The sequence below is a fragment of the Cucumis sativus genome, chromosome 3 (assembly GCF_000004075.3).
Source record: "Cucumis sativus cultivar 9930 chromosome 3, Cucumber_9930_V3, whole genome shotgun sequence".
In the NCBI taxonomy this organism is placed as follows: Eukaryota; Viridiplantae; Streptophyta; class Magnoliopsida; order Cucurbitales; family Cucurbitaceae; genus Cucumis; species Cucumis sativus.
In genome coordinates this window covers 17,544,188-17,571,383 of record NC_026657.2, presented here as the reverse complement: position 1 = coordinate 17,571,383, position 27,196 = coordinate 17,544,188, and the positions used below count along the sequence as shown (strand labels likewise).

The following is a 27,196-nucleotide window of genomic DNA, read 5'->3' as shown; positions in this document are numbered from 1 at the left end:
ATATTTATCTTTACGCTTTATCCTTGGAAAACTTCGACGGTGGAATTAGAAATATCTAAGAGTTAATTATTTCTAAATTTTTGAGGTGAGGGATTAATATCTTTAGGAGTATTAACAATAAAGTAGTTAATTGTTAGACTGTTAATAAAGTAGTTAGACTGTTATTTGCTGTTGTATTAGTTAATCTGTTAGACAGTTATTAGTTACTACCAAACATCTATAAATACCAAGTTTGGTTGATGTAAATATTTTCTTATACAAAAAAATAAAGAAATTTACTGCAATCAGTAGGTTTTCTCCAGAATTATGCTTCCTCTATTATGGTATCAAAGCAATTTCCGCAAATAAGAGTTGCAGAATAAAACCCGAACTTCCTTTACCCTCATGGAGTCTATAGTAACGACGACACCTGAGAGTTCGATGTCCAGAAGCTCCAACCACTCAGTTTCGATTACCTCTTCTGATCTTGACGCCCAGCTAAATCCCTTCATACTTCATCATTCGATCAGTACAACCACCAACCTTGTTTCTACACCATTGGCAGGATCAAAGAACTACTCATCATGGAGTAGAGTAATGATGCTGGCCTTATCTGGAAAGAACAAAGTTGGGTTCATCACCGGCCTGATCAAGAAACCTTCAGAAGGTAATCTATTTTTTCGCTTGAAATGCAACATTGATGTGATAGCTTCTTGGATTATCAACTTCATTTCGAAAGAGATAGGAGCAAGCCTGTTATAATGGAAACATAAATGAGATGTGGGATGAATTGAAAGAATGATATAAACAGTCCAATGGACCTCACATATACCAGTTACGAAAGGACCTAGTAAGTACTGCACAAGGGAGTTTAGCAGTTGAAATATACTATGCAAAAATCACCACTATATGGCAGGAACTTGTGGAATATCGTCCTATGGATGAATGCACTTGTGAAGGATCAAAGAAAATGATTGATTTCTTGAATGCAGAATTTGTAATGACCTTTCTCATGGGATTAAATGAATCCTATTCGTAGATTAGAGCCCAAATTTTGTCGATTGATCATTTACCTCCCATAAATAGAGTCTTTTCTCTAATCATCCAAGAAGAAAGACAAAGATCCATTGGATCTTCACCCTCCATTGAGAGCATCACATTGATGGCTAACTCTGAAAGAAGATTTTCTTCTGATAAATCCAAGAAGAAAGACCTATATGCTCAAACTGTGGCTATAAAGGACACACTGCTGACAAATGCTACAAGTTACATGGCTACCCACCTGGACATAGACTTGCCAACAACAATAATTCTGTCCATCAAAGGCATAACAATACAATCCAAGATAGAAATGACAAATGACAGAAGCTTCTAGGAGCAATCAATCTGTCTTTTTTGCTAGTCTCAATAGTGATCAATATACATAACTTCTGGGCATGCTTCAAACTCATCTCAACACACCTCAAAATGGTGAGAATATAAAAAATGAGACTACACACATAACAGGTACTTGCCTCTCTAACTCACTCATGATCCCTCAACATGGATCATTGACTCTGGTGCATCCTCACATATTTGCCATGACAAGTTTATGTTTACAATCACTATAGCGCCCAAAATATGTTTGTTATCTTGTCCACTAAGACTCGTCTAAAGGTTGAGCATATAGGATATATTTCATATCAAATGATCTAGTATTGAAAGATGTACTTTATATTCCTGACTTCAAGTATAACCTACTGTCAATAAGTACTCTCCTCAAGTATGACAAATTTGACATATCATTTGCTGATTCTAATTGTCTTATTCAGGACAAGTGGTTTTCGAAAACGATTTGGGAAGGTTGAATTAACTAATGAGCTCTACCTACTGAGAATGAAGAATGAAAGAGTTAATTGCATTAAGCACACTACACAAATGTGTAAAGTCTCAGCCTCTATGTGGCGTAAATGGATGGGACATCCCTCTATCAGCAGAATAAAGGAGCTAGCTAAGATGATAGAAATTTCTGACTTTCCAAATATTACCATGACAACTTTCCAAAAAAATTAATATAATCATCTTTTAACTCAATTAAAAAAATGAAAGTAATAAAATCGTCTCTGGCCATGTTTGTCCTTAGCTAAACAAAAACGTCTCTCTTTCCCTACATTGAATAATATTGCTGAAAATGTATTTGATCTTATACATTGTGATATATGGGGTTCTTTTAAAACTCCAACACATGCTGGTCATTCATATTTTGCCACCACTTTAGACGATAAATCTAGATACACTTGGGTATATCTTTTGAAACATAAGAATGATATTCTACAAGTTATTCCTAGATTTTTCAAGTTAATTGAAACCTAATTTTCAAAATTCATCAAGGTCTTTCGATCTGACAATGCTCCGGAGTTGAATTTCAAGGATCTTTTTGCCAAAACTGGAACAACTCATCAATTCTCGTGTGCTTACACTCCTCAGCAAAATTCAGTAGTGGAAAATAAATCAACACCTTTTTAACGTGGCAAGAGCCTTGATGTTCGAATCAAAGGTTTCTCTTATCTTTTAGGGAGAATGTGTTCTAAATGCTGCATACTTGATCAGAACAACCTATAGTATTACTATCAAATAACACTCCATTTGCTGCTCTGTTCAAGAAAGAAGCAGATTACAACATCATTAAGACCTTTGGGTGTCTTGCCTATGCCTCTACCCCCTTAGTAAACAGATCTAAGTTTGATTCTAGAGCACAACCTTGTGCTTTTTATGGGGTTCCCATCAGGCATAAAGGATACAAATTACATGACATAGCCAAAAGAAAGTTCTTTATATCTAGGGATGTCCTATTCTTTGAAGAATTATTTCCCTTTCATTCTATCAAAGAAATGGACATTCTCATCTCCTATGACTTCCTTGAGCAATTCATCATACCATACCCCCTATTTGATTGCCTAGAAAAGGAAGATATTACTATTACAACTACTGATGCAAGACCTACGATAGAGGATACCCCTGAAGACAACTACATTGTTGATGATCAAAATCCACATGTCAGTAACTTAGAAGAAACCAGTAACACTAACCAAGCACCAATTCCCATCATGACCAGAAAATCTTTCTGACCACACCACCCACCATCTTACCTAAAAGACTTCCATTGCAACCTCACCTCCCAAAAACTCAACCTTTTCCCCTTAACCAATACCTCTCCTACAATGCCTATTCCCAACACCATAAGAACTATATGTTCAGTGTTACCTCCATCTATGAACCCACATATTATAAAGCTGTGAAACATCAACTTGGAGAAAAGTATGGCTGAGGAAATAGAAGCTATGGAAAGAACCAACACATGGACAATTGTATCCCTTCCAAAGGATCATCACATCGTTGGTAACAAATGGTGTACAAAGTAAATGCAAACCGGATGGTACCACTGATAGATACAAGGCAAGACTTGTAGCAAAGGGCTATAACTAACAAGAGGAATCGATTTTTTGGATACTTTTCACCAGTGGCGAAAATAAGCACTGTGAAGATATTCTTAGCTCTTGCCACATCCTATAATTGGTCATTAGCCAAATGGACATAAATAATGCTTCCTCAATGGAGACTTATTTGAAGAAGTGCACATGACCCTACCATTGGGTTATCAAACCTCTCAAGTACCAGACAAAGGAGAGAAATTGGCTTGTAAACTAAATAAGTCCATTTACGGTCTTAAACAAGCATCAAGGCAATGGTTCCTAAAATTTGCAGCAACAATATCCTCACATGGTTTCATCAATCCAAGGCTGATTACTCCTTATTTACTAAGGGGAATGGAAGCACCTTTGTAGCATTATTAGTATATTGTCAATGACACATTACTAATAGGACCATCTCCTTCAAGTATCAATTCAGTCAAAGATTCTCTGAAGGCACAATTCAAATTAAAGGACCTAGGGCAAGCAATATTACTTGGGTCTAGCATTATCAAGATCTCAACGAGGACTTATGTCTCTCCCAAAGCAAAATATTGTCTTCAATTCTAGAAGATACTAGTTTTCTTGATTCTATATACCAGTTGTAGCACTTATGGTCGTAGTCTGAAGCTATGTAAATCTGAAGGAGAACAACTAACTGAGGAAGACGCCACTTGCTATAGAAGATTAATTGGCAGTATGATATACTTACAAATATCCAGACCTGATATTTGCTTCTCTGTCCACTGCTTAAGCCAATTTTTGCACAAGCCTACTAAACATCACCTAGATGCTGCTCATCACCTATTGAAGTACCTCAAAGGTTCCCTAGGACAAGGTGTTCTAATAAAACCTATTGATTCGTTTAACTTAAAAGCCTTCGTTGATGCTGGTTGGGGATCGTGCCTTGACACTAGAAGATTAGTCACAGGGTTCTGTATCTTCCTAGAGAATTCCATCATCTTCTGAAAATCTAAGAAACAAGCAATCGTCTCAAGATCCTCTACAAAAAGATGAATATAGAGCCTTAGCATCAATCACCATTGAGCTAGTATGGATCACACAACTCCTTACTGATTTTAAAGTAAAAACCTTGATGTCAGCCACTGTTTTCTGTCACAATCAAGCAACCATTGCTATTGCTTCGAATCTGACATTTCTTGAACGAACAAAACACATAGAAATTGATTGCCATTTTGTTCGAGAAAAAATAGTTGAAGGGTTTCTAAAGGTTTTACCTATCAACACTAGCCTACAACTAGCTGATATGTTCACTAAGCGCTACCTTCATCTACCTTAAACAAACATATATCCAAGTTGGGAATGAAGGACATTCATCGTCCAACTTGAGGGGAAATATTAACAATAAAGTAGTTAGACTATTATTTTCTGTTGTATTAGTTAATCTGATAGACGTTATTAGTTACTACCAAGCATCTATAAATACCAAGCTTGGTTGATGTAAATATTTTCATATAGAAAAAATAAAGAAATTTACTGCAGTCAGTAAGTTTTCTCCCAAATCCTCATAAATAGGGATGTCGAGATTTTATCCCAAGAAAAAATAAATTTAATCAATGTTTTAAAAAAAAATATTTATTCGAAGACTACCCTATGATAGATTTTAAGAAATTGTAATAATTTCTCATTTTCTTAAAGGTGATGAATTTTTCTCAATATAGTCTAATTAATGGAAAGCTCATGTTGGCTTATTCCACTTATTTTATGAGATCATTGCTTCAAATATTGGAGTGATGAGCAAGGAAATAAAATTATAAAAAATTTGTAAATAAATTTTATTCAAGACTTTAAGTTTGACCATCATTTTCTAAACGGGTGAAGTGTGCTAATACCTTCCTCGTACACAAATGACTCCCGAACTCAATTCTATTTTTCACATACCATTTTTTTTAAAAATAATTATTTACTTTATTTTGGTGGACAATCACACCTTAAAAAATATTGGTGGCGACTTCTATTTTCTTTTAAAACTAACTATTTTGAGAATGTCGACTGCTCCACATCGTCTCGAGCACGTGGCGACAGTAACTAAATAACCATAAGCAAATTTTCTAGAATCAACATCATTAGTCATGTTTGCATATGTATATCCACTAAACACTACATCTCCATTCCCGAAGCACAAACATACTCTGGAAGTATATTTGAGATATTTGAAAATCCATTTCCCTACATTCCAATGTTCTCTTTCAAATTGGAGAGAAATCAAGTAACAATACCAACAACCTGAGCCATATTTTGGTCTAGTACATACCATCATATATACATCAAGCTACCAACAATTGAGGAGTATGGAACTCCCTCCATGTCTTCCTTCTCTTTCTCATTTGAAGGAATCTATTTAGAACTAAGCTTGAAGTAATTGTCAAGTGAAACACTTACTAGCTTAGCTTTGTCCATATGTAATCGTTCAAGCACATTTCACAATATATTTTTCCTATGACAACCACAAACTTTTAGTATTTCTATCACACGTAATTTTAATGCTAAGAATTTGTTTCATGGCCCCAAATCCTTCATAACAAAAGATTTATTTACTTCCTTCTTTAGTTCATGAATGTTTTTGCTATCAACACCAACAATCAAAATATCATATACATATAGTAAGAGAATAATGAAATTTTCGTCAACGACATTTTTAACGAAAACACAGTGATTAGAAAATTGTTTTCTTATAACTATGCTCCCCATGAACGAATCAAACTTCTTATAGCTAATGTATATTATGAGGAGAACTCATTCCTTGAAAGTAAACATGAATTGCCTCACTATTATCAACTATACAATTAGTGTCCTGATATGTGAAATTAACAACATATAAATCATTTGTGTGGCAGCTGCAAGCCTGCAACATATTTTCCCTCGTTCCTTTTTCAATATTTCCATGTTCTGTTCTTGTTTCTGAATCTCCTTATGATCCATTTTCTTAAATCGGAAATATTATGTTCAAACAGGATTTTCATAAAAATTTAATTCGTGAAATTTAAACTTTGTATTGGTATCAATATACTATAATTAATACAATTTCTAATATTTACTTTTTTATATACCTTCTCTTTATTGTAAAGCAAAAACTTATAACATCTAAACTCATCCGTCTTTAAGAAGTTGTGGATATAAGTCAATTTGAGCTTCAATATTTTGGAATTCATGGAAGGTTACGTTTAATCTTTGAGGTCTTCAATTTTTGTAGATGGTGGTAATCTCGAGGTCGATAAGAATTTTAATATCTTGAGAGCTTCAGAGATTGAATCTTTAATTCTTCAGACATTCAACTCTTTGTCACGAATCCCTCTTAAATGAATGACAAGACCTCTTTATAGATAATTTTCATGGGCTTGAGCCCATTTGCTTGTTGGACTTGGGTTTGGGCTTGGGCCCATTTGCTTATTGAGCTTAGGCTTTTGCTTTGACCTATTTGCTTATTGAGCTTAGGCTTTTGCTTTGACCCATCTACTTGTTTAGTTTAGCTTGAGCTCCTCATTATCTTCTTTGGTTAAATTTCTATCACGGGGCTTGAATTGTTTTAGGTATGAGTAATTTTAAGAAAGATTTAGACAAAAGACCTAAATGTCTTAGGAAATTTTTAGGGTTTTGTGACTTTTCTTACGGCGTATATATACCAATATAATATATACACAGATTATTATATTCATTAAATATTTTTTTTTATATTTCTCTACATATATGCTACTGAATAATTCATTTATGTTTTGTGATTTGTTACATATATACCACTACATATATTCAATAATACATACACATTTTTTTTATGTTCTGTGTTTTTTTCTTACTGCATTTAACATGGATTATATATCCGATCAATATTTTTTTTTAATTCTTACATATATACTACTGCATAATACATATATCTTATGTGATTTGTCACATATATACTACTTAATATATTCAGTAATACATAAATGATGTTATCTTCGATATACTCAATATACCATAGTGTATTTCGAATAAAAAATATAAATTTTTATTAACCTTAAATGAACAATATATACTATAATATACTCATAATCACTATTGTTTCAAAGATAACTTATTATTTATTACATATAAAGTGAATATTTGAAGTAAAATACACAAACCAGTTTAACAAATTGATAGCATAACATTTCATTCAGAAATATACAATGTATTGTTTCATATATACTATTCATAAAGCAATTTAACATTCAACCATTTTCTTTTCAAACAATTCCCTAGATCTTCAATTCTTTCATCAAAGTCCCTATATTGCAAACATATTCAGTTTTTCTCAACAATACATAAACCAGAGAACAACTAATATTTTAATGGCATATATTACATATACTCATCATAAATTTTTCTCATTCATGTTCTTGTAAACATAGACAACTTTCATACATAATCAATATTATTTCAAATATAACGTATTATTTACTACGTAAGATATGAATATTTAAATAAAATACATAAACAAATTAATATAAGAACTTTTTATTAATAAAATATATACCGTATTATTCAATATATACTATAATTACGTAAAATATATGAAAAAGAATGCAAACTCAAAACTCAAAGAAACAGTGGATGGAGAGAGAGATTGGAGAGGGAGAGAAATCACAAGGGGAGAAACTTTTGAAAAAAATCATACAAAAAGAACTAATTAAAGGACAATTTTTATTATTAATATTACTATAATGTAATTTAATCACTTGTCATATTTACATGGAATATCTAATAAATGAAAATATTAAACATAGTCCACTTTCTTAATAATAAATAAAGGTAAATTGGTCATTTGGACCCTATATAAAATATTAGTTAATTTAAAACATTTTTGAAAATTTTGAGAAATTTAGATCAATCTTGTAATATGGTATACAATTTTAGGTCATATTAGTTAAAGACCCTAATTTTAATTATCCAAGATAATATCAAAATATAATTTTCACAACATGCTCGGTTTTCGTTATGATGATGTATTTAATTGGCCAAAATTTCTCACTCAACACATTGTTTGTTTTTGTTTAATTTACTCCCAAAACTTCCTTTATTTTGATTTTTGTTACTACTGTGGCTGCTCCCCTCCATTTCTGTGACAAGAGCCTGAACCAAGCTAAAACTAAGCTCAATAAGCAATTTTGATTTTCCCTTCCATAATTCTCAATTTGTTCTTGACCATTCGGCTTGTCTACACACTAAAACTAACCAACCAACTAAGTGAACAAAATCAACACAAACTTTGTTGGCTTCCCAATTTGTAGCTTGAACCAAGCTGGATATCACTTTGTTGGATTTTTAATATGCAGCTGAACCATTCAAACAGAATAAGCTTGAAAAATAATGACTCCAAAATTTATTAGGAAGGAATTTAAACTCACTCCATGTTTGGCTGAAAGGGTTATTATAACCCTAAAATTAGGATTATAACTATTCTACCGATTCTCCTATTTCTCGTATGTCAGTATTCTTCACTCCCCATTTCTCTTTTGTTACTATTTTTCACTTCCCAAGGGTCATCATATATTTTACAAATTTTAATTATGCCACAAGAAAAAACATGAAAAGAATTTTGTTCGATATATAACTTCAAACATTTAGTTTAATTAAAAAATTAGATAAAAATTTTGTGTAACATTAAAAAATTAAAAATGTAACATCATTTATGAAAGTTAACATGACAATAAATATTTAACACCATCTTGACCACCAAATCAATTTCCATCCAAAATTAATCATCCTAATTTATTAAATAAACATCCTAATTAACCAGATTTGATAAAATCAATTGAAAAAAATGTACACTACTTTATGTACAATATATATGTATGACAAAAAAGAATAGCAAAAAACTCATATTATAAGAATCTCTACCTCAAACACATATTATAATAATCTACACCTCAAACACAACTATATTAACACAGACGATAATAATATGTACCTCAAACACATACTATAAAAACTCAGACTATAATAGTTTGCACCTCAAACATAGAATATAATAATTAGTTTAGAGTATAATAGTCTGTACCCCAAATACAAACTATTATAATACTCATACTATTATAAGTCATTCTTTGTCATAAACGTCTCTTTAGTGTAAGGGGAAAAAACCACGGAACGACTACCACTAGAAGAAAAACCCTCTACTATGACATTTATTTATATCACAAAATAGAGGAGGAAAAAAAAAAATGTCACGAAAGGGAAAAAAACGCGTTTTTGGCGGAAAAAGACGGAAATTTTCGGAAAATATTTTTCGCGACAGTTATTTTGATGTCATAAAATAGAATTAAAATAATAATAAAATAATATATTTAATATATTTAATATTAAAAAAAATAACTTTTTTAGGGATTTTTAACTTACTCCCTTCTCCCTTCTCCCCTTTCTTTCGTCTTTCTCCCTTTTGCCTCCCCTTTCTGCTTTCTCCCCTTTCGCCTCCCCTTTCAGATTTCTTCCCTTTCGCCTCCCAATCTCCGAACTCCTTGAACTCCCTTCTCCAGACGACGACGAGGTCCATCATTGGCACTGCCCCCTCGTGGCCATCTCCCCACTCCAACGCCGCATGTACCTCTTCTACTACACGACGAACGGGCTACGACCACTCTTTGGAGTCTACCATTGAAGCCTCCAAATCTCGCCTTTCTCAGATTCGTTCCACCTCTTATCCTCATTTCCAAAAGGCAATTGTAATTTCTTCATCCCTTATTATTACTTGAATAAAGCTTTAGGCTATTTGCTAGATTGCATTTGAATAAAGCTTTAGGCTATTTGCTAGATTACAAAGTGGTTTCTAGATACAAAATCTCATAGTCGAAATTTAAGAAGAATCGAGTTCTTGCTCCTGCCGATTATTTCAATTAAACTTGAAACTCAATTCTCAACATTGCATCTAAGATATGTTCTTCACAAATTTTTGTATTTATTCATTAATTTTTCTAGATTTCTGGCTGCCACTAAGTAAATGAATATTCTTTCTTTTGTGTTGCCCACCAATTGTTTAATGAAATGCCCATGGGAGGAAATCTTGATTATTGAATGTACATAGGAGGAAATCATTTTAGAATGTTATTATAGTGGAATCCTGGTGAACTAGATTTTATTTTAATGGTTCTAATTTTATTAGTTAACTTTCTTTTGAGGTAGGGGATAAGACCCTTTGAATAAAATTTTGATTAGTTAAAACATAATCATAATTCTTTATGATTAGTTATCATGTTTTTGCTTGGAGAATATTGACTTTTTGTTGATACTTAAATCATGTTCTTAGTGATTGTGCTAGTTCCTTCCCATTTCCCTACTCCCTCTCTCTAGTGTGTGTGTTTGCTTTGATCAATTAATGTGGTACATATCTGGTGGTATTTTATTTAGGTTTGTGATTTTGGACTTTCACGCTTGAAGTCCTTTATCAAACTCCTTTTAAAGGTAAAGTTTGTTGTAAACTCTTTTGAAAAGATCAATTTGTAAAAGGTTAGATTCACATATTTGACATAATTCTTTTCAATTGAGATCCTCTTTATGGTTCTCCCCCAACATGGATCACTTAGCGGTGTCAAGCATTGTTCCTGGTGGTTCATAACCTAATATATTTTTCCCAAAGATGCATGCCAAGTGCCAGATTTTCTGTTAGTATTATTTTATGATCCCAATAGTCTCTCTCTTGAGAAATGAGAATATTGATTTGGAAGTATAAATTCTAATTGCCCATAGTATAGATCCCAATGTATATCACTTTTATCGAGACTAGATGTTGTCTTCCTATTACCACTATTTATGAAACTGATATGACAATGAAAGTTCTAATGGACCAGTTGAGACATAGGATATAAATAATGCATCTTTATAGATCACAGAGAAAAATTATTTCATCTTATAAGTTATATTAAGTTGAAGGTAGTGGCTCTCTTATCTTAACCTTTTTTAGCAAAGGAAAAAAAGGAAAGAAAAACCCAAATCAATATCATCAACCATGAACCCTATAAAGTCATTTTACGTACACTGAAAAAGTTGCATTCAAAATGGCTTGGGTCTAAGTTGAAGATATTACAAAGAGCAATTTCTAAATTGGCAATATGGTTGTAATGCAGCCACAAGCGAGTTGGAATATGCATTTGCTGAGGTACTTTTTTTAGATTATTTTTTATTCTTGTTTTTTTATTCTTTCTAGTACTTCGGCAAAATGCTCTTTATTGTTTTTGCAATGCAAAAACTTAATTGCTAACGTTGGGGATATGATGAGCGTCCAAGTGATTGTTGAAGGATCAATGAATAGTTCGAACCCCTACTTCTCAAGCTCTTGTGACGGGACTTCGCTGTAAGTGTTCTTCTAGTAAACAACCACAACACAATTTTTAAATATTATCTATGCTGTTTTCATTTTTCCCATCAAATCATGATTCATGATTGCCACTTTTACACTTTTTCATGGAAGAATATGATGTTCTTATTATAGATGGAACTATTGTATAATGGAATGCCCAATAACAAGACCTCTACATTTATATATATGTTATCTCTCTCTCTCTTTTTGTTTTTTTTATCCCGATGATGTATTCTTAAATTTTATCTTTCATTGATAACATATGTCTTGTGTCAGAGGGGTTTCATTCTGGATATGGGCGTACACTTCATTGCTGGATTACGGATGGTAACTGCCTTTGAAACTTTTTTCCTGTGAGAAAAATATTTGAGTTCTATCCTAATGGCTATCACTTGCCCACTGATTAACCATTACTGTTTCTGCTCTTCTTTAAGTCCAAAATGTTTATAATCTCAAAATTGACAAAACCTATAAAACCAGTACAAGTCTCAAGTACATAAGATGAGGTGGTGATGAATTACAAGCGTGACTGTCGCAAAGGCTCTGATTTGTGGAAGAAAAAAAAACCACCTTTAGTCATGCATGGCATTTATGTTCCCTCCCCGATGGCACCATCCTTGATATGATATTCTTAATTTGGAAATGCTAGTTTCTTGTATTTGTAAACAACTTGTTGGATGTGAGGTGGTATCAGTTTCACCGACTACCTCCTATGTGGATAAGTCTTTACCTCCGCCAGATAACATATCCCCGCTCTGTTGTAAGTTTCAATTGCTTACTGCTAATTAATGAGTCACCAACAAGTTTGAAAACCTAGAAATTAAGAATGAGACATTTTCCCCTCCTTTAGCCAACTGGAGAATGGATGTGTAGATACCGTATTTTGTCCTATATTTATTTATTATAAAAAAAAAAGAAAAAGAAAAAGAAATTAAAAAAGAAATTAAATTTGAATTTGAATTTGAATTTGAATCTTAAATTATATATATTTAAAAAACAATAATAATAATAATAAATTCATTTAAAAATAAATAATAAAAATAAAAATAAAAGGTTTGATTTTCTTCCTATTTTTTCTCAACCATCCCTTTTTCTTCGTCATCACTCTCCCACTTTCTCCCACTCTATCACTTTCTCCCACTCTCCCACTTTCTTCCTATTTCTCTGTAATCTGCACTCCATCTCGTGATCTAAAAAAAACAATGGAGCTTGCCCTATAAAAAGGAAAGAGGAAAAAGAAAGGAGGAGGATCTTTTCTTTATTATTTGAGGATTTAGAAAGAGGTGAAGAGTGAAAGAAGATCAAAAGGAATAACGTTTGGCATTTAAGGGCAGACCTGCTGGTAAGTTTTTTTCTTTTTCCTCTTTTTATTCTTATTCTTGTTTAATGATTTTTTTTTTCTTGTTTGATATACTGCTTTTAATTATGAACTATCGTGTTCATCATTTTACCATCATTTATCATGTTAATTTTATTATTTGTATCTTTCTTAATACTGAGCATTCTACTTTTCATTCTATATTAAATTTTTTATTTTTTATTTTTAAATATTGAGCATTCTGTTGTGTGTTAATTTCATTTTAAATATTGGGTATCCATTTTGTTCTGTGTTAATTTCTTTTTAATTGTTGGGTATCCATTCTGTGTTAATTTCTTTTTAATTGTTGTGTATCCATTCTGTGTTAATTTTCTTTTATTATTGGGCATCCATTCTGTGTTAATTTTCTTTTATTACTAGGCATCCATTCTGTGTTAATTTCTTTTTAATTAATTAGCATCATATATTTGTATTTGGATACTTATTCTTCATTGACACCCATTTTACAGTTAATTACTTATATCCATATGGCATGCCTTAATAATTATGCATAATTAATCAATTAGCCTTTTGTATTTGGTAATACTCATTCTTCATTGGCATCAATTTTACAGTTTTGTTAATTACTTTATCCATGTATCATATGGCATACTCCGTTAATAATTACTGTTATCCATATATTATCCATGTTAATAATTATGCATGATATAATTAATATTTGGCAACAACCATTTTTCATTTGGCCTATTAATTAATTAGCAACTTGTATGTGACATTTTCACTCTCTCATTCTAATTATTTGCATGATGTATTAATTAATCAGTATGCATATGTGGCTATAATTATTTGATATTCATTTGGTTTTGTGATTATTTATTTGCAATATTATTTATTTGCATATTGGGCCAAACCTACTTTGGCATTCAACTGTTAATTATTATTTGATATCCATTTGGCCTCGTTTAATTATGCATTAATCAATTATTTTGCATCCTGCATTAATCAATTATTTTGCATCATTTTGATTAATTAATTATGTTGCATGTGTTGTATTAATTAATTATCTTGCATCCTACATTAATATCTTTTACATTTTGCATATATTATCAATGCATTTATTTTATCTCAGCATATTACACCTAAGTATTTTTCAAATTTCATAATGTTTTGTCATTGTTATTATTTTTTTTTTATTTAATATAATAATGTAAATTGGAGAAAAAGTATTGTTTTTTATGGATTTTATAATTTAAAATTCATAAATACATGAAATTTTTCCGTTTGAAATTTAATTAATAGATTTTTTTTTAAATTAACACATTTCATATTTTAAATGAGACTGAGTAGTATTTTCTATGAATTTATTAATTCTAGATATATGAAATTTTTCATTAAACACCTATGATAGAGATTAAAATATCAAGTGTTGGTATCTTAATATTCTTAAGGTGAATAAAAATTTTTAAAACAAAAATAAACTTAATTTTTCTAATGGCTCCTATGCCACCATAATCATCAATTCATGCTTAGGTTTTACTTTCTTCGATATGAATTGATAAACATGGGACATTTAAACAAAACCTAAATAAAAACTTTTTTTTGTGAACCTTTATAATTTAATTTAAAAGATAAAATTGGGTAACCATTTTTTTGGGTGTTGTAGGGTGCTAACACCTTCCCTACACCTACAACATCTGACTCCCGAACTTAAATCTCTGAATGTACGCAGACCATTTTTTTTTTCTTTTTTTGGGTGACCAATCACACCCTTAATATGAGTTGGTGGCGACTCCAAAATATTTATTAAAATAAAATAAACGGGGAGGTCGGCCGTCCTCGCGTAGCGATCACGTCGCGACAGCTTGGCGACTCCACTGGGGACATTGCAATGTGTAAGAGAGTCAAGCCAGCACATTTTTATCTTTTATTCTTATTATATTATAATATGTTGGTTCACTTAATTATTTGTTTTTTTTTATTGATTCATATGTAATATTCTGTACTATGTTATTGATACATTTTTTTTTTGCACACACTCACAAGCCCTCTACCCGGGCCACAACCTTATAGGACTAGAATTGAGGATGGAGTAGTGTTGACTTCGAAGGGTTTCGACTCTCGTGTAGGCACATGAAAAATCCTCGCTCAGATTAATTCTTTTGTTATTTCTTAAATAACATTAGAAAAGTTTGAGGGCCTTTTAATTTCTAAGAGTTTAGATGATACCAACACCATGTCATTTTCTTTTTGACATATTTTATCCAAAAGTCAACTATTCAAATTATTTTTATTTATTTATTTTAACAAAGTTTCACATTTTCCTAAAATTTTAAATAATACATATTTCATTTTTTAAAAAAAAAATTCAATAATAGTATTTTCTATATTATTATTATTTTGAGTTTGATATTTAAATTTTATTTATCTTAGTTCCCCTAGAAATTGGGTCATTTGGCTTCATGCATACTTTAAAGAAAGTAATGTTTACATTGTAGGTACATGAAAACCTTTATATTTTCTAAAATTAACTAAATATTAAAAAACAATTAAGCTAAAGTACATAAAATTCTTTTTCTTTTCTTTTCATGTTTTTTCTTTTTTTGATTTTTGATTTTTGATTTTTGATTTTTGAATTTTGATTTTAATTTTAATTTTTAATTTTTAATTTTTCTTTCTCTTTCTTCCCTTTCTCTTTAGTCTTCAAAGTTTTCAAAATAATCAAAGTAAAACATAGCTCACCCTACTCCAATTCATCATCCTTACAATACGATGCATAAAAGTCGAATCATGGAAGAACAAGATAAAGACATGGATAAAATGAGACAAGATATTAATAGTCTTGGGAACAAGTTTCAAAAATACTGGAATTGCTTTCAGCAAGAGGAAAAGGAAAAGTCGTCGTAGAAACAGCACAATCAAGTAATCCGGTTCAAGACACCGATGATCCCATTTATCCCCCAGGATTTACGCCACGCCACATGAACGCTACACAGTCTCAAACTGCTCAACACTATGTTGCTATGAATCCACTTTTTGATGTTCCACCTCCTGTCCCAGATATAGAACAATTGGAAGCTCAGGCTAAAATTCAAGACATGGGGCAAAATGAAAACACTCCGGCTAAGCAAAAACTAGATGTTTTGGAAGAAAGATTGCGAGCAATTGAAGGGACTGATGTTTATGGAAATATAGATGCAACACAGTTGTGTTTAGTACCGGGTTTGATCATTCCAACAAAGTTTAAAGTTCCCGAATTTGACAAATATGATGGATCATCGTGTCCAAGGAGTCATCTTATAATGTATTGTAGAAAGATGGCAGCGCATATTGGTAATGATAAATTGTTGATCCATTGCTTTCAGGACAGTTTGACTGGTCCAGCTACTCGATGGTATATTCAATTAGATAATGCACACATTCATGTTTGGAAGGATTTAGCTGATGCATTTCTAAAGCAATACAAACATAATATTGATATGGCTCCAGATCGTTTAGACTTACAACGGATGGAGAAGAAAAGTTCAGAAAGCTTTAAAGAATATGCTCAACGATGGAGAGATATAGCCGCAGAGGTTCAACCACCATTAACAGACAAAGAAATGACATTTATGTTTATGAATACTTTGCGGGCGCCGTTCTATGATCGAATGATTGGTAATGCTACAACCAATTTTTCTGACATTATTGTTATTGGTGAAAGAATTGAATATGGGATAAAACATGGGAGGTTAATAGAGACTTCAGCTGAGTATGGTGGATTAAAGAAAGGAGCAACACCTAAGAAGAAAGAAGGTGAGGTTCATGCAATTGGTTTTCCTAATTTAGGGAACCACAAATCAACTTTTGGCCAAAGAAAACATGACCAAAGTTTTCCTTCATATATAAGCAATGTTACTCATATCCCTTATAACAACTATGTACCAACCCACTCTCCCTCTGGAGCCCCAAAACTTGTTAATTCAAACTTTTCTCGACCGTTTGTACAAGGTCAGGGTAGCAAGACCAACTCAGAAACATTTCGATTTGACCCAATTCCTATGACATATACAGAGCTTTTACCTCAGCTAGTTCATAATCGACAGTTAGCTCCTATCCCAATAAATCCTATACAACCTCCTTATCCAAAATGGTATGATCCAAATGCTCGATGTGATTATCATGCCGGAGGAGTGGGACACTCAACTGAAAATTGTTTAGCTTTGAAAAGGAAGGTGCAATCTTTAATTAATGCTGGATGGTTGAGCTTCAAAAAAGCTGGTGAGAAGCCGGATGTCAACAACAATCCACTTCCTAATCATGAAAATTCAAAAGTGAATGCGATAGATTGTTTTGTTGGAAAGTGTAAAAATGAAGTTCATGAGATAAGGATGCCTATGGAAACACTTTTTGAAGGTCTTTTTGAAGCAGGATATGTTAGTTTGGAATATTTAGACCCCAATATAAGATACGAAGGATACGATGAAGGCAAACGTTGTATATTCCATCAAGGAGTTGCAGGCCACCCTATCCAACGATGTTGTACATTTAGATCTAAAGTACAACAATTTATGGATTCGAAGATACTCACAGTATACGAAGGACAAGGAAAAGATGAGATGAAAGACAATAAAATATGTACATTAATGGGTGAAGTTGCAAAAAAGGAAAATCCCTTTTTACCAAGGCCTTTGACAGTCTTTTATCAAGAAAATCGTAATAAATCAAGTTCCTGCAATCCTAAACAACTCATTGTCGAAGTACCGAGTCCTTTCAAATTTAAGGATTTGAAAGCGGTGCCATGGCGGTATGATTGCCAAGTCATTACAGGTCCTTCAGTTGATAATATTACAGGAATCAGCGGGATAACTCGAAGTGGAAGATGTTATAAACCAGATAATTTAACAGCTCCTTCAAGTAGTTTAACATTGGGGCAAGGGAGGAAAAGTGAGAAAAGAAATGTGAATGAACATGACAAAGAGCAGGATGTAGAGATGTCTGTCATAGCAAAAGATATAGAATGCAAAAAACCTGTTACAGATGAGGCAGCAAACGAATTCTTGAAAATAGTAAAACAAAGTGAGTATAAGATCATAGAGCAAATGCATAATACTCCAGCTCGAATTTCTTTATTATCTTTGTTTTTAAATTCAGAGCCTCATCGCAAAGTGCTATTAGATATTTTGAATAAGGCACATGTTGGACATGACATTTCAGTGGAAAAGTTCAGCGGAATTATTGGAAGCATTACGTCTTCAAATTCTATAGTCTTCACGGATGATGAAATTCCCCTGAAGGTTTAGGCCATATAAAAGCACTGCATATTCAAGTGAAGTACAAGGATTATGTTATAGCAAGAGTTTTAGTGGATAACGGTTCAGCTCTTAATATAATGCCTAAATCTACACTATTAAAGCTCCCAGTGGACATGTCATACATCAAATCAAGTACTATGGTAGTGAGAGCTTTTGATGGATCACGAAGAGAAGTAATTGGTGACATTGAATTACCAATCAAAATTGGCCCATGTACTTTCAATATAGTCTTTCAAGTAATGGAGATAACACCTACTTACAGCTTTTTGTTAGGTCGTCCTTGGATTCACTCTGCAGGAGTGGTGCCATCTACATTGCATCAAAAATTGAAATTTATTGTTGGGAGTAAGATGATTTGTTTAATGGGAGAGGAAGATTTTCTGATAACAAAACCGATATCAACCCCATATGTGGAGGCAACAGAAGAAGCTTTAGAGTGTTCTTTTCGCTCTTTTGAAATTGCTCATGCAACTATGATGGAAGCAACTGCAGGTGAAGTAATAAAGTCACACATGCCTAAAGTTACGACAAAAAGGATGATGAGAAGTGGAGGATATGGTTTGAATCAAAGCTTGGAAACACTTCTAAATACACCAAGCAATGAAGGGAGATTTGGTTTGGGTTATATGCCAAACGTATATGATAAAATTAGGCTTCAAAAAGAAAAGAAGAAAAGGTGTTTGGAAAAGCAAGGGATGATGGTGTTTGATCCAAGTCTAAAATTTATACCAGCATTATATGATACTTTCAAGAGTGCTGGTATAAGTTACTCATCACGTGACTCTGATTCAAAACATTGTTTGTTAACAAAGATGGAGAGTTTATCAATTGCAGCAGTGGCACAAGAAGCATCATTTGAAGATGAAACAGTTTATGCATGTCCACCTAATTTTGAGCTTAACAATTGGGATGTTGTAGACCTACCTACATTTTCTGGAGATTTTCAAGAGTAATGATTAAACTTTTATTTGTTTTAATTTTCTAGTTGGTTCTACTTAAGGCCACAGTATTTTGTTTGCTTTACAAAATGGAATGTACTTTTTTTTTTCCTCTTTCTTGTTATTTAATGAAATTTTCGCATTTTCCTTTCATTCTTTCTAATTTCTTCTTCTCTCTGCTTTCTTTCTTGCATCTTGCAAATTAAACACAAAAGTCCAAACTTTTTCATAGACAACATTCATAAGAACGAAGATGTTAGTAATTCCAGTTCTACCCTTGATACCTTAATATACACTATGGAATCTGACAAAGAGAGTGACGATGAAAATGCTGGGAGAATATCCTCAGAACTGTTAAGATTAGTAGAAGAAGAAGATAAGGTCTTAGGTCCTCACCAAGAGCTAGTTGAAGTAATCAATTTGGGTTCTCAGGAGGAATCAAAAGAGGTAAAAATTGGCACATCAATGACCAGTGAAACTCGAAAAAAAATAATCAATTTGTTACGTGAGTACTCAGATATTTTTGCTTGGAGTTATCAGGATATGCCGGGGTTAAATACGGATATTGTAGTACATCGTGTTCCTTTGAAGCCAGAATGCAATCCAGTAAGACAAAAGCTACGTAAAATGAAGCCTGATATATTGATTAAAATAAAAGAGGAAGTACAAAAACAAATTGAAGCAGGATTCCTCACAGTCTCCAAATATCCTGAATGGGTGGCAAATATTGTTCCAGTACCTAAAAAAGACGGAAAAGTGAGAATGTGTGTGGACTATAGAGATTTAAATCGAGCTAGTCCAAAAGATAACTTCCCTTTACCTCACATCGACATGTTGGTGGATAACACTGCAGGATATTCAACTTTCTCCTTCATGGATGGTTTCTCAGGATATAATCAAATCAAAATGGCTGAAGAAGATAGAGAAAAAACAACATTCATTACCCTTTGGGGAACATTTTGCTACAAAGTAATGCCTTTTGGTTTGAAAAATGCCGGGGCAACATATCAGCGAGCAATGGTTACACTTTTTCATGATATGATGCATAAGGAAATAGAGGTGTATGTTGATGATATGATTGCAAAATCCAAGGCAAATGAAGATCATACAACTATACTTCAAAAATTATTCGATCGGTTGAGAAAGTATCAATTGAAATTAAATCCATCCAAATGTACATTTGGGGCAACCTCGGGAAAACTGTTGGGATTCATTGTCAGTGAAGAAGGGATCAAAGTAGACCCAGATAAAGTGAAGGCTATCATGGACATGCCATCCCCTGAAACGGAAAAAGAAGTTCGAGCCTTTCTTGGAAGACTGAATTACATATCCAGATTTATCTCACATTTGACCCCAACTTGCGAACCAATCTTCAAGCTTTTACGTAAAAATAATCCAGGAAAATGGAATGAGGATTGTGAAGAAGCTTTCAACAAAATTAAGCAATATCTACAAAGCCCACCTGTATTGATACCTCCAGCTCCAGGACGGCGTTAATCCTATACTTGACGGTTTTAGAAGGTTCTATGGGTGGTGTTCTAGGACAACATGACTTATCAGGAAAGAAAGAGCATGCTATTTATTATTTAAGCAAAAAATTCACCGATTATGAGTCGAAATACTCAATGTTAGAGCGAACTTGTTGTGCTTTGGTATGGACCGCTCACCGTTTGAGGCAATATATGTTATATCATACGACATGGCTTATTTCAAAAATGGATCCAATAAAATACATTTTTGAGAAACCGTCATTATCTGGTAGAATTGCAAAGTGGCAAGTTTTGTTGTCAGAGTATGATATTGTTTATGTTACTAAAAAAGCAATAAAGGGAAGTGCGCTTGCTGATCATTTAGCTGCCCAACCAGTAGCAGATTACGAGCCAATGAGCGTTGATTTTCCTGATGAAAACATATTTTTAGTTGAAAATGATGCTACGGATCATGAGACTTGGATTATGCTTTTTGATGGTGCCTCAAATGAGTTGGGACATGGGATTGGAGTTGTACTAATTTCCCCAAAAGGAAAGGTATTTCCCCTAACAGCTAAGTTATGTTTTGAATGCACTCACAATATCGCTGAATATGAAGCTTGTATTATGGGACTTCAAGCAGCAATCGACATGAGTGTTAAAAAGTTGAAAGTTTTGGGTGACTCAATGCTAGTAATACATCAAGTCAAGGAAGAATGGGAAACAAGAGATGCTAAATTGGTGCCTTATAGCCAATACATTGCAAAATTATCTCAAAATTTTGAGAAAATTTCATTTGACCATGTTCATAGGGAAGACAATCGAATGGCAGATGCATTAGCCACCCTGGCAGTCATGTTTAATCTTAATCTTGAGTATGAGCTTTATCCAATCCAAATTACGAAAAGAGATGCGCCGGCATATTGCATGAATATTGAAAATGACAACAAGCCATGGTATTTTGATATCAAGCAATACATAAAGTGTAGAGAATATCCATATGGAGCTTCAAAGAATGACAAACGCACAATAAGAAGGTTGGCCATGAACTTTTTCTTAAGTGGTGAAGTTCTTTATAAAAGAAACCATGATATGGTACTCCTTCGGTGTGTTGATGTGGAAGAAGCAAAACAAATTATGATAGAAATTCATGAAGGAATATGTGGAACACATGCTAACGGACATACTATGGCCAGACAAATACCTAGATCTGGTTATTATTGGACAACGATGGAATCAGACTGCATAAAATATGCAAGAGAATGTAAAAAGTGTCAAATTTATATGGATAGGATTCATGCAGCAGCATCTCCATTGCATGTCTTGTCAGCACCATGGCCATTTTCTTTGTGGGGAATTGATGTTATTGGACCCATTGATCCTAAAGCCTCAAATGGTCATCGTTTTATTCTTGTAGCCATTGATTACTTCACTAAATGGATAGAGGCGGCATCTTACTGCAATGTTACAAGAGGAGTGGTACTCAAGTTTATCAAAAAAGAGTTGATCTGTCGTTATGGTCTACCAGAGGGTATTATTACAGATAATGCCAAGAACCTTAATAACAAAATGATGGACGAACTTTGTGAGAAATTCAAGATCAATCACAGAAATTCGACTCCATATCACCCCAAGATGAATGGGGCAGTTGAAGCAGCCAACAAAAATATTAAAAGAATTATTGAGAAGATGACAACAACATACAAAGATTGGCATGAAATACTACCGTTTGCATTGCATGGATATCGCACATCAGTTCGTACTTCAACAGGGGCAACACCATTTTCTTTGGTTTATGGTATGGAAGCTGTCCTACCTTTAGAAGTTGAGATACCTTCATTGAGAGTTCTCATGGAAGCTAAGTTAGAAGTTAGATGAAGCTGAATGGATAAGAGGTCGTTATGAGCAGTTGAATTTCATTGAAGAAAAACGTTTGACAGCATTAAGTCATGGACAACTTTACCAAAAAAGACTAATGCGAGCATACAATAAAAAGGTACACCCTCGAAGTTTTCGAGAAGGAGATTTAGTGTTAAAAAGGATACTTCCATTTCTAAAGGACCATCGAGGAAAATGGACTCCTAATTATGAAGGTCCGTTCGTGGTAAAAAAGGCATTTTCAGGAGGAGCTTTACTTTTAACCAATATGGATGGTGTTGAGTTAAAAAATCCGGTGAATTCATATTATGTTCGAAGATACTATGCGTGAGGCCTTTTCATAGAAAACTTCGTAGTGTTGAAAGAAGTCGGGGGTATTTCTAGGAAACTTACATTTAGTTCCTAGAATGTTATTTCCCTTTGTATAAACTTCCCCTTATCTCCTCTCTTTGTACTCCTATTCCAAGAATCGTTGTTATCTTTTCATTTCTTATCATATATATCAAACACTTCTTTATTTGTCAATCATTTCCTTTCTTTCATCCTTTTTAAATGCCATCAAAGTAGAGTAAACATCCATTATTCATTAGCCCATTTGTTCTATCTATTTGTTAATTAATAAAGATTCAGTACGACTTATTGTATTTGCAAACCAAGTAAAAGCCATGATTTTCTCTTGTTAAGACTTAAGGAAATGTAGGCGTTTACAAGTCCAGACACATTTCTCTATGATTGTGAGTTGTTGCAATTGGAAGTCTACATCCTAAAGGATTCATGTTTTGTGAAGTCCAAAACTAAAACAATATTATGTTTTTACAACATAGTACAATCTATCGCAGTTGGATTCATTTGTTTTGATACGAAGAGAGGCGAGTTCCACAGCTTAAAAAATTCTCGTGATATATGTCTTATTCTATCTTATGACGACAATGCTCATAAATTGTTGATGGTATTGGTAAAATGGAGTAGTGAGCTATTTATTCCTTTGAAAAGCACAATATTTAAATTAAATTTCAAATAAGTTTTAAAAGAAGGATTAGTCCACTTTATCAAATTTAGCCTTATATCTAAGATTGATGTTTTTTTTTTTTTTTTTTACAAAATTGGTTAAATCGAGCCCAGATATGAAGCTGAGGCCGAAGCCTGTCTATCAGGTCCTTTCTCATTTATCAAACCTAGTCCTAGAGCTAAGGTTGATGTTTTTTTATTATTATTATCTTATTAAAAAAAATTGGTTAAATCGAGCCCAGATATGAAGCTGAGGCCGAAGCCTGTCTATCAGGTCCTTTCTCATTTATCAAACCTAGTCCTAGAGCTACGGTTGATGTTTTTTTTTTTTTTTTTTCTTTTTCTTTTTCTCTCTCTAAAAATAAAAAAGATCGACCAAATACTTTATCTATTTCCTTTGTCCACCTTTAAATATTTACAGGATGGACAAAGGGGGGCAAACTGTAGATACCGTATTTTGTCCTATATTTATTTATTATAAAAGAAAAAAGAAAAGAAAAAGAAATTAAAAAAGAAATTAAATTTGAATTTGAATTTGAATTTGAATCTTAAATTTATATTTTAAAAAACAATAATAATAATAATAAATTCATTTAAAAATAAATAATAAAAATAAAAATAAAAGGTTTGATTTCCTTCCTATTTTTTCTCAACCATCCCTTTTTCTTCGTCATCACTCTCCCACTTTCTCCCACTCTATCACTTTCTCCCACTCTCCCACTTTCTTCCTATTTCTCTGTAATCTGCACTCCATCTCGTGATCTAAAAAAACAATGGAGCTTGCCCTATAAAAAGGAAAGAGGAAAAAGAAAGGAGGAGGATCTTTTCTTTATTATTTGAGGATTTAGAAAGAGGTGAAGAGTGAAAGAAGATCAAAAGGAATAACGTTTGACATTTAAGGGCAGACCTGCTGGTAAGTTTTTTTCTTTTTCCTCTTTTTATTCTTATTCTTGTTTAATGATTTTTTTTTCTTGTTTGATATACTGCTTTTAATTATGAACTATCGTGTTCATCATTTTACCATCATTTATCATGTTAATTTTATTATTTGTATCTTTCTTAATACTGAGCATTCTACTTTTCATTCTATATTAAATTTTTTATTTTTTATTTTTAAATATTGAGCATTCTGTTGTGTGTTAATTTCATTTTAAATATTGGGTATCCATTTTGTTCTGTGTTAATTTCTTTTTAATTGTTGGGTATCCATTCTGTGTTAATTTCTTTTTAATTGTTGTGTATCCATTCTGTGTTAATTTTCTTTTATTTTGGGCATCCATTCTGTGTTAATTTTCTTTTATTACTAGGCATCCATTCTGTGTTAATTTCTTTTTAATTAATTAGCATCATATATTTGTATTTGGATACTTATTCTTCATTGACACCCATTTTACAGTTAATTACTTATATCCATATGGCATGCCTTAATAATTATGCATAATTAATCAATTAGCCTTTTGTATTTGGTAATACTCATTCTTCATTGGCATCAATTTTACAGTCTTTGTTAATTACTTTATCCATGTATTCATATGGCATACTCCGTTAATAATTACTGTTATCCATATATTATCCATGTTAATAATTATGCATGATATAATTAATATTTGGCAACAACCATTTTTCATTTGGCCTATTAATTAATTAGCAACTTGTATGTGACATTTTCACTCCCTCATTCTAATTATTTGCATGATGTATTAATTAATCAGTATGCATATGTGGCTATAATTATTTGATATTCATTTGGTGTGATTATTTATTTGCAATATTATTTATTTGCATATTGGGCCAAACCTACTTTGGCATTCAACTGTTAATTATTATTTGATATCCATTTGGCCCTCGTTTAATTATGCATTAATCAATTATTTTGCATCCTGCATTAATCAATTATTTTGCATCATTTTGATTTAATTAATTATGTTGCATGTGTTGTATTAATTAATTATCTTGCATCCTACATTAATATCTTTTACATTTTGCATATATTATCAATGCATTTATTTTATCTCAGCATATTACTTCTAAGTATTTTTCAAATTTCATAATGTTTTGCCATTGTTATTATTCTTTTTTTTATTTAAATATAATAATGTAAATTGGAGAAAAAGTATTGTTTTTTTATGGATTTTATAATTTAAAATTCATAAATACATGAAATTTTTCCGTTTGAAATTTAATTAATAGATTGTTTTTTTAAATTAACACATTTCATATTTTAAATGAGACTGAGTAGTATTTTCTATGAATTTATTAATTCTAGATATATGAAATTTTTCATTAAACACCTATGATAGAGATTAAAATATCAAGTTTTGGTATCTTAATATTCTTAAGGTGAATAAAAATCTTTTAAAACAAAAATAAACTTAATTTTTTCTAATGGCTCCTATGCCACCCATAATCATCAATTCATGCTTAGGTTTTACTTTCTTCGATATGAATTGATAAACATGGGACATTTAAACAAAACCTAAATAAAAACTTTGTTTTGTGAACCTCTATAATTTAATTTAAAAGATAAAATTGGGTAACCATTTTTTGGGTGTTGTAGGGTGCTAACACCTTCCCTACACACAACTGACTCCCGAACTTAAATCTCTGAATGTACGCAGACCATTTTTTTTTTCTTTTTTTGGGTGACCAATCACACCCTAATATGGTTGGTGGCGACTCCAAAACTATTTATTAAAATAAAATAAACGGGGAGGTCGGCCGCTCCGCGTAGCGATCACGTCGCGACAGGATGTTCTGGTGTTTTCGTAATGGAGTTTCTACTTGATTTACATCGTAAGCAGTTTTCTTTTTTCCAGGTTAATCTTGTAAGAACTAAAGAAAACTTACCAATATTTGTTCTGCTTGCAAAGATGAAAATGTGAAGCTATCTCCACCTCGACTTGTATGTTATTTCTACATTGAGTTCCAATTGTATATATTTTAGTGCTATTGTGAATTCGGTATCCAAGATGTAGAATTCAGCTCTAGAACGTCAGGACACGAGTAGGTTGAAAAACTTTATTAGCTTTTCCTAAGTATGATTACTCACAATAACATCTTGGATACCGAATTCAGAGATGAGTCTTGAAGAAGTGATAAGATATGTTGCATCTGATGAACTTATTAAGGTAGTTTATGCTTTATTCAATCAAATTGTCTTTTCCATCTTCATTTTCTTTGGAAATTCTTGCCAATGTACTCAACTCGTAATATTCTGATGCAAAAACTACACACTTAATTATTGCATTGTGCCAAGACCATATTGGAAAAAAAATGCAGCAAAATAGAAAGGAAAAGAAATTTCAAGAGGTAACTTATGGAAGCTCATTTGGGACTTCCATGTCCATGAAATTACAACATTAGGTAGATGTCATTTATCTTGTTTGTTAATTTCCAATTTCTTTTCTTGGGGTTTGTAGGCTACTTTGGTTGATTCCTTTCTAGCAGACCTTGATGAACTCTCTGATGAACTTCTCCATGTAAATGAAGTAATAATTTTGTTGGTTGTGTGTGAGTGAAGTCTTTAATTTGTTTGAT

The 27,196-nt window shown here is 32.4% G+C and overlaps 1 protein-coding gene across 1 annotated transcript; it reads left to right on the top strand.

The window, feature by feature from the left end:
- Positions 1 to 384: 384 nt before the first annotated feature.
- LOC116402917 lies at positions 385 to 22,982 on the top strand. The gene is given in 6 exon segments (XM_031883400.1): positions 385 to 646; positions 15,953 to 18,337; positions 18,340 to 19,280; positions 19,473 to 20,793; positions 20,796 to 22,639; positions 22,641 to 22,982. Coding segments are annotated over 6 exon segments (7,095 nt in total).
- The last annotated feature ends 4,214 nt before the right edge of the window (positions 22,983 to 27,196 follow it).